The sequence below is a fragment of the Mytilus californianus genome, unplaced genomic scaffold, assembly GCF_021869535.1.
Source record: "Mytilus californianus isolate M0D057914Y unplaced genomic scaffold, xbMytCali1.0.p SCAF_4, whole genome shotgun sequence".
Taxonomy (NCBI): domain Eukaryota; kingdom Metazoa; phylum Mollusca; class Bivalvia; order Mytilida; family Mytilidae; genus Mytilus; species Mytilus californianus.
Window position 1 is genome coordinate 593227 of NW_026262690.1, and position 16242 is coordinate 609468.

At 33.7% G+C, this 16242-nt stretch overlaps 1 protein-coding gene across 5 annotated transcripts in view; it reads right to left on the reverse strand.

The window, feature by feature from the left end:
• Nucleotides 1–9367: 9367 nt before the first annotated feature.
• LOC127737231 (E3 ubiquitin-protein ligase TRIP12-like) overlaps nucleotides 9368–16242 on the reverse strand; it is a 113657-nt gene continuing 106782 nt past the window's right edge. For 4 of the 5 annotated variants that reach the window (XM_052247766.1, XM_052247764.1, XM_052247765.1 and 1 more), the window contains 2 exons: nucleotides 14681–14879; nucleotides 9368–13357 (listed from right to left, as the gene is read on the reverse strand). In XM_052247766.1, the coding sequence (XP_052103726.1) occupies nucleotides 13161–13357; nucleotides 14681–14879 (396 nt within the window). In that variant the 3' untranslated portion in view covers nucleotides 9368–13160. The remainder of the gene's footprint in view (nucleotides 13358–14680; nucleotides 14880–16242) is intronic. The other variant, XR_007999281.1, reaches the window with a different exon arrangement.

Here is a 16242-nt window from a genome sequence, read left to right on the forward strand (position 1 = left end):
AAATTGTAATGCATATAAAAATGAGAAGATGTGGTATGATATTCAGTGAGTTTATCAAACTAAAGTGCATAAGAAATGGGTTTAAGCAGTTACAGGTGTTACTGTCACCGTACAATCACCATCAATGAGAAAAACTCGTACCCTGTAAAAAATTTCAGAGATCTTACAACTAAGTTTTGTTGTCTCACCTTGACTTTGGTGAATTTTTTATATCTGTTGATGTAAATATAAAAAAGAAGATGTGGTATGATTGCCAATGAGACAACTCTCCACACATGCACAAGAGACCAAATGACACAGAAATTAACAGCTATAGGTCACAGTACGGCCTTCAACAATGAGCAAAGCCCATACCGCACAGTCAGCTATAAAAGGCCCAGAAATGACAATGTAAAACAATTCAAACAAGAAAACTAACGGCCTATTTTATGTAAAAAAATGAACAAATATAACAAATATGCAACACATAAACAAACGACAACCACTGAATTACACTTTTATAGGCTCCTGACTTGGGACAGGCACATACATGTACATACAGAATGTGGCGGGCTTAAACATGTTAGCGGGATCCCAACCCTCCCCCTAACCTGGGACAGTGGTGTAACAGTACAATATAAGAAAGAACTATAAAAATCAGTTGAAAGAGGCTAAACTCATCAGATGGATAAATACAAATACAAGTGGACGTGGTCGGGTAGTTGTACATTGTACATCCAAACAACAAAAAGACACTAAGTACAAATCTGAGAGTACTCGCAGTTACTGACAGCTAGTTCAAAGCCACTAACAACTGATAAAAAAATCTTGCATCTAAGACTAAATTATCAATCCGTAAGCTCCCTTTAGAATTTTATAAATTTTAGATTTTACATTTCTGAGTTATGGGGTTTTATTCATTAAAAAAGGGGGGATTTTCCAGTTTTTGGACAACAACTCAAAAAATGCTTTAAGCAGTTCACATGAAACTTTGGTGAATTATTTATAGCTATTGATGTAATCTCCCTATTGATTTTCATAAATTTCAAATATGACATTGAGAAGAAATTGAACTTTATTTGTTTATAGTCTGGCAACAGATTTATTAAGTATTGCACAACAGCAAGAAATCTTTAATTGAATATAAATTCAATTCATATAACCGATTTCAAGTTCATTGACTACATTTATTCAGAAACTATAATATGTCAAATATTTAATTACAATCCAAATTCAGACCTGTATCAAGCTTGAATATTGTGTCCATTTTTGCCCCAGCTGTTCAGGGTAGTACCTCTGCGGGTGTATCCAGCTGCGCTCAGCGAATCAGTTTATTTCTTAATTAAGAACTCCTTTTTAAACGACCACAAAAAAAATTTTGTGGTCGTATATTGGTATGACGTTGGCGTCGTCGTCGTCCGGCGTCGTCGTCCGAAGACACATTAGTTTTCGCACTCTAACTTTAGTTTAAGTGAATGGATCTCAATGAAATTTTAAAATAAGGTTCAATACCACAAAAGGAAAGTGGGGATTGATTTTGGGGGTTATGGTACCAACAGTTAAGGAATTAGGGGCCAAAAATAAGCATTTTTGTAACTTCCAGACATAACTTGTGTGTAAGTGTATGGATCTCTCTGACATTGTACCACAAGGTTCCATATCACAAAGGGAATGCTGGGATTGATTTTTGGGGTTAATTGACTCCAAATTTTAGGAATTAGGGGCCAAAAAGGGGCAAAAAACAAGCATTTTTCTAGTTTCATGACAATAACTTGTGTGCAAGTCTATGGATAACTCTGACATTGTATCACAAGGTTCCATATCACAAATGGAATGCTGGGATTGAATTTGGGGGTAATTGTTTCCAAATTTTAGGAATTAGGGGCAAAAAAGGGGCAAAAAACAAGCATTTTTCTAGTTTCATGGCAATAACTTGTGTGTAAGTGTATGGATCTTTATGAAATTGTACTACAAGGTTCCATATCACAAAGGGAAAGCTGGAATTGAGTTTGGGGGTAATTGCCCAAAAAGTTTAGGAATAAGGGGCCAAAAATAAGCATTTTTCTAGTTTCCAGACAATAACTTGTGTTCAAGTGTATGGATCTCTCTGAAATTGTACTGCAAGGTACATTGTACCATATCACAAAGGGAATGCTGGGATTGATTTTGGGGGTAATTGCCTCCAAATTTTAGGAATTAGGGGCCAAAAAGGGGCAAAAAACAAGCATTTTTCTAGTTTCATGACAATACCTTGTGTGTAAGTCTATGGATCTCTCTGACATTGTATCACATGGTTCCATATCACAAAGGGAATGCTGGGATTGATTTTGGGGGGTAATTGCCTCCAAATTTTAGGAATTTGGGGCCAAAAAGGGGAAAAAACAAGCATTTTTCTAGTTTCATGGCAATAACTTGTGTGTAAGTGTATGGATCTTTATGAAATTGTACTATAAGGTTCCATATCACAAAGGGAAAGCTGGGTTTGAGTTTGGGGGTAATTGCCCTAAACGTTTAGGAATTTGGGACCAAAAAGGGGCCAAAAAACAAGCATTTTTCTAGTTTCCAGACAATAACATGTGTTCAAGTGTATGGATCTCTCTGAAATTGTACTGCAAGGTACCATACCACAAAGGGAAGGCTGGGATTGAGTTTTGGGGTGATGAATCATAAGGGGGTTCAAAAAATTTGGGGGGGGGGATTCTTTTTCCTTTTTTTTCTTTAAAATTTTCCATTTTAAATTGGTTATTTCTGATTTATATATAAAAGCAAATAATAATGATATGGTTTGAATAGGTAAATTAAATTTTTTTAAGTATCTTAGACCACTTTCATTCTGTGTCAGAAACCTATGCTGTGTCAAATATTTAATTACAATCCAAATTCAGTGCTGAATCAAGCTTGAATATTGTGTTCATACTTGCCCCAACTGTTCAGGGTTCGACCTCTGCGGTCGTATCAAGCTGCGCCCCAGCGGAGCATTTTATTTCATTCATAAATTACTTTATGCTTGGAAATATAATTTTGCTTGGAGTTGAAAGAGTTGACATGTTGCAATGTACATTTACTCTACATAGTTCTATGGTACCAAATCAAAAGTTTATATAAAGAAAGAAGTCAAAGGTTACCCATCATAGTTTAGTTACATACATTTTTTTTTGTACCTAAGGTCGTTGAATATAGATCATTATATAAATAAGGAGATGTGTTATGATTGCCAATGAAAAAACTAAGGATTTTCTTATCCAAGGAATAGATTACCTTAGCCGTATTTGGCACAACTTTTTGGAATTTTGGGTCCTCAATGCTCTTCAACTTTGTACTTGTTTGGCTTTGTTACTATTTTGATCTGAACGTCACTGATGAGTCTTATGTAGACGAAACACACGTCTGGCGTATTAAATTATAATCCTGGTACCTTTGATAACTAATTTGACAAAAAATTAGATAAAAAAGGTACAAACTGGACATAATGCACTAGTTCATAAACAAGTGAGAACAATCACCTTCATATAGTGCTCAGAATATGACATTCATAAAACTTATTCAATATCATTAGAGAACTCTAAATCTTAAATACTGAAAGCCACCTCTGATAAGTACACTGTACTATGCAAGATAATGATATAACTGGACTTAAAATACACACAACCTGTAATTAACTGCCTTTACAGCGCTTTCGTGCTTTGATTTGTTTTTGTTTTTGTTTTTTTCTTCTTTGTTTTTTTATTTATTTATTACTTTCTCTTCTCTTTTTTCTTTCTTTAGGAAATAAAATTCTCTCTTTATTGAACAATATGGAAATAATGGATACATAATAATATAGTGTATATATTTTATAATTTAGAATACTAACAATTACTAACTATTTTCTATCTAAATATACAATCTAATGTTTAACGAGGCGGGATAAGGTACCGGTACTTTCTGTATCCAACTAAAAAATGTGAAAGTTTTTCAATAAAGTATGTAAAGTCTGAAAAAAAAAAAAAAAAATAAAATAAATATCAACTAGGGGTCAACAATCTTTAACAAGAGTCGGTGACATATGTCAAGCAATAAATCCAAATAAGAGGTCAACAATGGTCAGTTCTGTATTTCAAACAATAAATCCAAACTAGAGGTCAACAATAGTCAGTTCTGTATGTCAAACCATAAATCCAAACTAGAGGTCAACAATAGTCAGTTCTGTATTTCAAACCATAAATCCAAACTAAAGCTCGATAGACTTCAACAAGAGTCATTGACATATGTCAACCAATAAACCTCAACTCGAGGTCAACAATCTTCAGCAAGAGTCGGTGACATATGTCAAACAATAAATCCCAACTAGGGGTCCAAAATCTTCAACAAGCGTCAGTGACATATGTCAAAAATACATCACAACTAGAGGTCAACAAGAGTCGTGTCATATGTCAAGCAATAAATCCAAACTAGAGGTCAACAATAGTCAGTTCTGTATGTCAAACCATAAATCCAAAATAGAGCTCAACAGTCTTCAACAAGAGTGGATGACATATGTCAACCAATAAATCTCTACTAGAGCTCGACAATCTTCAACAAGAGTCAGCGACTAATGTCTAGCAATAAATCCCAACATAAGCTCAACAATCTTCAACAGGAATCGGTACCATGTGTCAAATATTAGATCAAAACTAGAGGTCAACAGTCTTCAACAAGTGTCAGTGACATAATGTCAAACAATAAATCCAAACAAGAGGTCAGCCCTCTTCAACAAGAGTCTATGCCATATGTCAAGCATTAAATCATACTAGAGGTCAACAGTCTTCAACAAGGGTCTATGTCATATGTCAAGCAATACATTCAAACTAGAGATCAACAGCCTCAACAGGAGTCAGGGGCATAGCCAAAAATTAATCCTAACTTTAGGTTAACAGTCTTCAACAAAGGTTTGTATCATAAGTCAAGCAATACACTCAAAGTAAAGCTCAACAATCTTCAACAAAAGTCATTGTCATGTGTCCAAAAAACAAATCCTAACTTGAGGTAAAAAATATTCAACAAGAGTATATGCCATATGTATACCTCTCAGACCTGAATTGTGCCTGTACCTCATCTGTACATGAATATACTAATCTCCCAGACCTGAACTGTATATGTACATACTTATCTCCCAGACCTGAACTCTGCATGTAGATACTCATCTGCCAGACTAGGACTGGACATGTACATACTTATCTCCCAGACCTGAACTCTACATGTAGATACTCATCTGCCAGACTAGAACTGGACATGTGCATACTTATCTCCCAGACCTGAACTCTACATGTAGATACTCATCTGCCAGACTAGAACTGGACATGTACATACTTATCTCCCAGACCTGAACTCTACATGTAGATACTCATCTGCCAGACTAGAACTGGACATGTACATACTTATCACCCAGACTTGAACTGTACATGTGCGTAGTAATCTCTCAGACCTGAACTGTACATACTTATCTCTCAGATCTGAATTTTACATGTAGATACATTGTACTTATCTCCGAGACCTGAACTGCACATGTAGATACTAATCTCCCAGACCTGAACTGTACTTGTACATACTTATCTCCCAGACCTGAACTGTACATGTACTCTCTTATCTTCCCGTTCTAAACTGTACTTGTACATACTTATCTCCCAGACCTGAACTGTACATGTACTTTCTTATCTCCCCGGTCTGAACTGTACATGTACTCTCTTATCTTCCCGTTCTGAACTGTACTTGTACATACTTATCTCCCAGACCTGAACTGTACATGTACTTTCTTATCTTCCCGGTCTGAACTGTACATGCACATACTTATCTCCCAGACAACAGGTGTACTTTTACATACTTATCTCCAAGGCCTGAACTGTACATGTATTATCTCCCAGACCTCATCTGTACATGGATATACTAATCTCCCAGACCTGAACTGTACATGAAGATACTTATCTCAGATACCTGCACTGTACATGATATCTTTATCTTTAACGGGAAGCTTAATACCAAAATTTATGATAAAAGAGATGATTTTTCATTTCCTATTGTTAATTATCAATTTTTAGATGGTGACGTTCCCTTGTCGCCATCGTATGGTGTTTATATATCTCAACTTGTTCGATTCGCTCGTGTATGTAACAACGTTTTGATTTCAACGAAAGAAATCTCTGTATTACTGAAAAATTATTACACCTGGGTTTTCGATACCACAAACTAGTCAAAACATTTAGTAAATTTTATCATCGGTACAAGGACATCATTCGTAAATATAAATCAACATGCAGACATCTTTTACGTTCAGGTATTTCACATCCAATATTTTATGGTAATATTTTTTAATAGAGCACAAAAATGTCGACATTCACCTCAAAAGCTAACCAAACCTTTAAACAGACTTATTCGGAAAGGATATAGTTACGATACTGTTGTCAAGTCATTCAGGATTGAATATTTTGGTATTAATATTGATTCACTCATAGGGTCTTTGCATCGGAAATAAACACATTTACTAGTATTCTAAAACCAGTTGTTGGCATGATACGGGTTATGTTCTTCTCATATATTTTATGATGGTATGATACTAAACCCCTAACGGGAGGGCTTGTACTTTATTTTCTTATGATGAAGACATAATCTTTCAATCAGTTTAATTGAGGTCTGGAGCTGGCATGTCAGTAACTGCTCGTAGTTCTTTGTTTATTTATGTATCATTGTCATTTTGCTTAGTTTCTTTTGTTACCTATTCTGACATCGGACTCGGACTTCTTTTAAACTGAATTTTTACTGTTCGTATTGCTGTGTGTTTCTTTATTCTACATTGGCTAGAGGTATACGGGGAGGGTTGAGATCTCACAAAACATGTTTAACCCCGCCGCATTTTTGCGCCTGTCCCAAGTCAGGAGCCTCTGGCCTTTGTTAGTCTTGTATGTTTCTTAATTTTAGTTCATTTATATGTTTTGGAGTTTAGTGTGACGTCCATTTTCACTGAACTAGTACACAATTTTATTTAGGGGACAGCTGAGGATCACCTCCTGGTGCGAGATTTTCTCGCTCCGTTGAAGACCTATTGGTGGCCTTCGGCTGTTGTCTGCTCTTTGGTCAGTTTGTTGTCTCTTTGACATATTCCCCATTTCCATTCTCAATTTTATGTAGATACTAATCTCCCAGACCTGAACTGTACTTGTACATACTTATCTCCCAGACCTGAATTGTACATGTACTTACTTATCTCCCAGGTCTGAACTGTACATGCACATACTTATCTCCCAGACCTGCACGGTACTGATCTCAAAGACCTGAACTGTTCATGTACATACTTATCTCTCAGACCAGAACTGTACTTTTACATACTTATCTCCAAGGCCTGAACTGTACAGGTCTCATCTCCCAGACCTCATCTGTACATGGAAATACTAATCTCCCAGACCTGAACTGGACATGTACATACTTATCTCCCAGACTTGAACTGTACATATACGTAGTAATCACTCAGACCTGAACTGTACATGTAGATACATTGTACTTATCTCAGACCAGAACTGTAAATGTAGATACATTGTACTTATCTCAGACCAGAACTGTACTTGTAGATACTTATCTCCCAGACCTGAATTGCACATGCAGATATATTGTACTTATCTCAAAGACCTGAACTGTACGTGTAGGTACTAATCTCCCAGACCTCATCTGTATATGGAGATACTTATCTCCCATACCTTAACTGTACATAAAGATACTTATCTCCTAGACTTGAACTGTCCATGAAGATAATAATCTCCCAGACTTGAACTGTACATATACATACTTATCTCTCAGACTTGAACTGTACGTGTAGATACTTATCTCCCACACCTGCACTGTACATGAAGATACTAATCTCCCAGACGAACTGTACATGTAGATACTTATCTCCCAGACATAAACTGTACTTGTAGAAACTAATCTCCCAGACCTAAACTGTACTTGTAGATACTTATCTCCCATACCTTAACTGTACATAAAGATACTTATCTCCCAGAGTTGAACTGTACATGTAGATCCTATATCCCAGACTTGAACTGTATATGTAGATATTTATCTCCCAGACCTCATCTGTACATGATCTCCTTGACTTAAACTGTACATGTAGATACTATCTCCCAGACTTGAACTGTACATGTAGATACTTATCTCCCAGACCTGAACTGTACATGTAGGTACATTGTACTTATCTCAAAGAACTTATTTCCTTTTAAATATAGGGGATTGAAATTTTTACTCCATATAACATGATTCAAATTAAAGAACCTTTGTGAGCACACTTACATACCACATGATCTAAAAGTGTCACTGGGCAAACACAATCTCATTAGATTTCCAAGACTCCTACAAAAGTAAACTGATAAAACTTTCTTGTGGATATGTACATTTACATATAATGTCCTCATTAGTAGAACATTTAGGTCAAATTCTAAGTTCAAAGGGGCTTAACTCCTAGAAAAACCATTGAATAATAATTTCTTGTAGATATGCACATCAACAAAGTTTGTTCTTGTTATCTTCAAAGTTTCATGAAATTCTTAAGTGTGGTTTCAGAGGAGTTGCGATGACAAACTGTTGCAATAGTATATTTAGGCCAAAATTCTAAGTTCATAGGGCACAACTCCTAGACAAATAAAGAGCTGCACCATGAGCGCATGATATGCCCATCACCCTTTAAGCTCGTCCCTATGCTTTAAAATGATTTTTCAAGTAATAAAGTTCCATAACGCCGCAATGTCATATCAGAAATTTATAAAAAAAATTATTTTAATTTATATAAACAATTCACGAAAGTTTCATGAAAATTGCTATAAGCTTTTTTGAGTCAGAAGTTCTAAGGGACATAACTCCTAGATAAAAAAGAATGTGTCCATAGTACACGGATGCCCCACTTGCACAATCATTTTCTATGTTCAGTGGACCATGAAATTGGGGTCAGAACTCTAATTTGGCATTAAAATTTGGAAAGATCATATCATAGGAAACATGTGTACTAAGTTTCAAGTTGATTGGACTTCAACTTCATCAAAAACTACCTTGACCAAAAACTTTAACCTGAAGCGGGACAGATGGACAGACTGACGAACGGACACACAGACCGAAATAATGCCCCTAGGTTGGGCATAAAAATTGAATCATAATTTCCTGGCAATTTGCACAGCTACATATTATATCCCAATTATCTAAAAAGTTTCAAGAAATTCTGTTGTGTGGTTTCAGAGGAGTTGCAATGACAAGAACAGGACTGACGGGTCAAAAACATTATACCATAGCAACTTTGTTGCGTGGGGTATAGTTACAAACCCTTAATAACTTTTTTTATAGTAAGATTGTATCATTGATGCATGCTTCATATTACCTGTTATTCAAACAAAGTGAAGGCATTCGTAGAATACTTTATTCTGTACAAAGTTTTTTTCAACATCAAACTTTTTAGGTCTGTCAAATACAAGTTTTATAATACAGCCAACAGTCATTCATTCTCAGTAAACATATAGATCTTCTCTGTCAAATATAAGTATTTTAATACAGCCAACACTATGATGTCATTCATTCAAGGTCAACACATAGATCTTCTCTAGATCATTAGGTAACAAAAAAGTACAAATTATTACATTATACTGTACAGGAAGTAACAGTTTTAATTCAATAACATAAGTGTTGTAAAAACATTACAGTATAAAATCACACAAATTCTACTCTTGCATCTGACTGTTCTTTTTCAAAGCACAATCATTGTTGGTTGCCTATTGTCCATTGGCCAATATTACAGCATGTTCAGGAATACATTAACTTATGTTCATGAAATTCTACAAATAAAAATTAATTCTATTCATGAAGTAAATGTCCCCAGATGACCTCTGGTTAGTTTTATAAAGGTCATTTAATTCATGATGTAATCGTCATTAACTGACCTCTGGTTTGTTTTTATCTTGCACAAATTACATCACTAAAGATTACTAGCCCTATTCATTTATGACTGTCTGTGGGACTGACTGAACACGTTACAGATATAGAGCCCAATGATTTGTTACTTGAATGAAATTAAGGTAGTGGATAATCATCATGATAATTACCTTTAAAAGAAAAGACATTCTGTGTAAACATAACTTACTGTATGGCATGTGAACATAACTTACTGTATGCCATGTGAACATAACTTACTGTATGGCATGTAAACATAACTTACTGTATGGCATGTAAACATAACTTACTGTATGCCATGTGAACATATGGTGATGCTGATGAAAAAATAAAATGTCAACACAAAACTGAAAATATGAAATAAATAAAGAAAACAAAATGTCAATTCTATGTATTATACTAACAATATAAATGTCATCTACATTTATATACCTACAAAACAAATATATAGAAATTATTGTCATATGCCTGCATTTAAATTTTTTTTTTACATGAACTGTGTTTACCAGTATAAAGATTTTTGGTGTTTAATTTCAGTATAAACAATCTAAAAGCACACTATTCTCTAAAAGTAACATATTTCCTCAAAGATGTGTTTCCCCTCTTCTAAAATGCATGACAGATCCCTACAATAAGGAATTTGCTGTAAACAAAGGGTGTAACCAACTGGTGTAATGCCCAAATATCATGGATTTTCAATATCAAATATTAATTATGGATGCACCATCATGGATTTCAGTATCAAATATTGATAAGACCAAACAAATCTATTGAATTATTGTTTTGTTTTTTTTGAAAAACCCACAGAAGCAAACATTTCATGCATATGCAAGTTGCTAACCAAATAATCAATACATAAAGTAAATCGGCACTGCTAAGTGGACTAAATCTGATGATGGCCTGGAAATTTGGACTCATGTTTTGGGAACCAGCCGTCTGTATAATCTCAACAAAAATGAATACAGTTTAAATAGACTCCCATCAGGAATTTAAATGAACAAGGTGAAGTACTCAGTCACTACGGTATTTTGTTTCTCCTTCATCTGCAGCAATACAAATATAAGAATCAACCTCTTAAGAAAATGGTTGGTTTTGGTAAAGTGAAGCAGAAATAACATTTTATTTGGCCAAACTAGATTTATACGTAAAACACAATAAAAAGACATACAAAATACAAAGGCCTGCAAAATATTTATAGAAATACCAATAAGATTTGATGGGGGTGAAAAAAAAAACATTTTCCTATTCTTCAAACATTGGTATGGTTTTTACTGTCTCTTGTTATTTTTCAAGGTGGGATGTTCTTTTCATTGTTGTATCTTGATTTTAAAATGTGTGACCATTTATTGTTGTGAGGTTATTAATAAAACTTCTACTTTAATAAAATACTTCTAGTAAAATGTAACATCTATGTAATAAATGTTACTAATGTAAAAAGACCATTTATACAAACAATGGATTCCAATCATGATTAGAATTTAAGTAGCAAAATTTATCCTAAAAACAGTTACCGTCAATGTGAAATATATTGGTTTACAATCTTTAATGCACCAAATTCTCTAGAAAGGACAAGGATATTTTAATAAGATATCAAAATTTCATCTGAAGCCTGCAAGTAGGTCTAAAACAATTTAAGCTGTTTTTTCACAATAAGTGGCAAGATAAAACTTGGAAAACCCTATTCTATTTTAATTTCAAAAGTAAACAACAACTAAAAAGTTCAATTTGCAATTAATCAAGTGCTTTTTCAATCTAAATTATAACCCTGCTTCCATCCTTGCATGCACTTTTAATAAATTGATAGATGATGGATGGCTGTTAACATTCAGTGGAAATTAAATGCATATTCAGGACGAGATCATTTAAGTGGGATAGCTATATGAACCCTGCTTTGTACTAGATCCGCTCGCTGAGCCAAATTTTTAACGAGTTATTTCCCTTCAGTGTTGGTTGGTTATACACATTGTTAATGGATGCAATTTGAAATTATTGGAGAGTTATTTCCCTTCAGTGTTGGTTGGCAATACACATTGTTAATGGATGTAATTTGAAATTATTGGAGAGTTATTTCCTGTCAGTGTAAGTTGGTTATACACATCATTAATGGATGTAATTTGTAATTATTGGAGAGTTATTTCCCTTCAGTGGAGTTGGTAATACACATTATTAATTGATGTAATTTGTAATTATTGGAGAGTTATTTCCCTTCAGTGTAGGTTGGTTATACACATTGATAATTGATGTAATTTGTAATTAAAGGAGAGTTATATCCCTTCAGTGTAGGTTGGTTATACACATTGCTAATTGATGTAATTTGTAATTATGAAAAACATTGATGAAAGTGACTGAAATATACATTACTGCTGTTCAGATTGACCTCCCTTTACCAAAATATATGCCCTTATTTGGAATCAAGATTATGTCAATGCTGGAAGATATTTCCATGTCTAACCTCCCTTTACCAAAATATGCGCCCTTATTTGGAATCAAGATGATATCAATGCGGGAAGATATTTCTTTGTCTAACCTCCCTTTACCAAAATATACATACACCCTTATTTGGAATCAAGATTATATCAGAACAAATGCTGGAAGATATTTCTATGTGCATTCCCTTTAAAAAAGTATACAGCCTTATTTAGAATTAATACTATATCATAACAAATGCTGGAAGACATGACCTCCCTTTATCAAAGTATTCACAAGTATTTGGAATCAAGATTATATCAGAACAAATGCTGGTAGATATTTCTATGTGCCTTCCTGAAACAGAACATGTTTAAAAGTAACAGCGTGAGATTATAGATCAATGTCATCATACAGAAATGACCGTTTATCCAATTAAATACATATAAAGAATGAAAACATAATAGGAAACCATGATCTCTCATTATCACATTATTTCATACTGTTATATTGCATCAATGCTTTACTCCACATTAATCTAACAAAGAAATCAATCACATGGACAAGTTGACACACACATTATTCACTTTTAAAGTCAAAGGTTGCTTCAACAAAAGTACACATAAAATATAAACAATATATGACTAGTAATGCAAACAACAGAAAAAACATCTCATGACAAGATCTACCAAATCTGTCTAATTAACAAAACTAAATTAAAGCATTAATAAATTGACCGCATATTAATTATCTTAAAAAATTCCCACCATGAAAATATCAACCACAATTTGACTCATACTGAGAACAATCCACACACACACACACACACAAACACATTTTTGTTATGACAAATGGAATGAGAGTTGTCCTTCTTTTGCAGCTTTTTGTAGTTTTTCTCGCATGATTTGTGCAGATGAATAGTCGGGTAATTTGAGATAATTAACACATGTCATCACAGAAGGCAGAAAACTGTCTGGATTATCGTTGGTTTCAAATGTCTTTCTGACTATTGTCAATGGAGGATTCAGACTTCTAAAACCTGAAAACAAAAGAAACTCAAAATTCAAAATTATGTAATATATCATACTCTTGGCTGATGTTTTAATAATAGTTCTGGAAATTTAACGCTTTCTAAATTATTTACCAATTAAGTTCCATTCAAAATATCATTTTCTGTTAATAAGAAAATAAATGCTTATAACTAAAAGTATACCAAACATGTATCCATACTATATACTATAAGATTCAATATCTTTTTAACGTCATTCACTTTCCTATTCTATAAGATATATTTTCGAACTAAAATCTTAAATTCATCTAAATAACTGACAAAGATCTTCTACTTTACTTGTTTTCAATTCATTTGAAAGAAATTTTCAGTCCCATTTAGAGTTTTCTTTACATGAAATGAACAGTAAAACGAATATCACATGACATTTATTACATCAAATTTATTATCAGCCCTCTTTTGTGATAGTTGCCCTTGAGCCTCTCAGCTCAAAGATTATAATCATTAGACTGATAATGAATTGATAAAAGTTCCAATGTCTCCTGTGTTGCATATATTTTATATTTCGAAGGGGCATAACTCTTTTTTAAAAAGTCGGTCGTCCACCAAATTAAAACTTGTCTGAGATATTGCTGATATTAACATATAGTATAAGTTTTATAAAGATCTGTAAGATTTGTACCCGTGAGAGTGCAAACGAGGCCATTTTCCATAAATTTAATACTTCCAAGGGGCACAACTCTTAAAAAATAAAAGTCGATCGTCCACCATTATAGAACTTGTCCGAGATATTTCAGATATTAACCTCTAGTGTAAGTTTTATAAAAATCTGGCAAGAATTCTACCCGTGAGAGCGCTATCGAGGCCATTTTCTATAAATTTAATATTTCCAAGGGGCATAACTCTTTTAAAAAAAGTCGATCGGCCACCATTATAAAACTTGTCCGAGATATTGCTGAAATTAACCTATAGTATAAGTTTTATAAAAATCTGGTAAGAATTGAACCTGTGAGAGCGCTAACAAGACTGGACGGACGGACGCCTTGTATTTGAAGATATCTATTATGTATTTGCTACTTAAACTTTTAACTAGCTCCCTTACGTATCTTTAAGGAGAAAGGCGAAAGATACCAAAGGGACATTCAAACTCATAAGTCGAAAACAAACTGATAACACCATGGGAAAAATGACATATCATGGTGAGTAATAATTCATACAGTACTTGTCATAATACCTATGATGTATTATAAATTATCATTTGCAGCAGACCTGTAAAATTGTAACGTCATATTTAAATATTACTTTGACATCTGATCTTTTTAATAAAATGATTTAAAATGTTTCTTTACTGACCTCCAACTGGAAGACGAGGTGACCCGGTAACAAACTGTAGAAATTCCCTCTGTTCATTGATATCATATGAACTCAGATTCTCAAACAAGGATTTAACAGCACGACTGTCGTGTGTATAACCATGATCTGGTCGGCAACATTCTAACAACATCTTTGTATCCCAGGGTTCTGTAACATTACCACAGAATAACTGCTCCAGCTGAAACAGGCAAATACTTAATGTATAATGTACACAGAATAACTGCTCCAGTTGAAACAGTGGAATACTTAATGTATAATGTACACAGAATAACTGCTCCAGCTGAAACAGTCGATTACTTAATGTATAATGTAAGTGTTTGATTACTTAATGTATAATGTAAGTGTTTAATATACCATAGAATAACTCCTCCAGCTGAAATAGTTGAATACTTAATGTAAAATGTAATACAATAACTGCTCCAGCTGAAACAGTCGATTACTTAATGTATAATGTAAGTGTTTAGTATACCACAGAATAATTGCTCCAGCTGAAACAGTCGAATACTAATGTATAATGTAAGTGTTTAATACTTTAATAAAAACTGGTGTTGAAACAGCTCTGGAAACAGTTAAATACTTAATGTTTAAAGAAAGTGTTTAATACTTTAATAAACACTGGTGTTGTAACAGCTCTGAAAACAGTTAAATACTTAATGTTCAATGTAAGTGCTCTGGAAACAGTCATATACTTAATGTATAATGTAAATTATTACCGACAAACATTGTATCTGATTATTTATAAACAGCAAATAATTTCATCCTGACAAAAACTGGAGATACAAGTGTCATTCAAATTCTTATGATGAATAATGAACATCTGGGAAAAGAGTGATACAAGTATCAATAACAATCATAAACAAAGATATCACAAATGAATATTATACACAAAGATATCACAAGTGAATATCATACACAAAGATATCTCAAGTGAATATCATACACAAAGATATCGGCAGTGAGTAGATATCACAAGTGAGTATCATACACAAAGATATCGCAAGTGAATATCATACACAAAGATAACACAAGTATGTATCATACACAAAGATATCACAAGTGAGTATCATACACAAAGATATCACAAGTGAGTATCATACAGAAAGATATCACAAGTGAGAATCATACACAAAGATATCGCAAGTGAGTATCATACACAAAGATATTGCAAGTGAGTAGCATACACAAAGATATTGCAAGTGAGTATCATACACAAACATATCAGAAGTGAATATCATACACAAATATATCGGAAGTGAGTATCATACACAAAGATATCGCAAGTGAATATCATACACAAAGATATCGTAAGTGAGGATCATACACAAAGATATCGCAAGTGAATATGATACACAAAGATATCGCAAGTGAGTATCATACTCAAAGATATCACAAGTGAGAATCATACACAAAGATATCTCAAGTGAATATCATACACAAAGATATCGCAAGTGAATATCACCACACAAAGATATCATAAGTGAGTATCATACACAAAGATATCGCAAGTGAGTATCATACAAAGATATCGCAAGTCAATATCA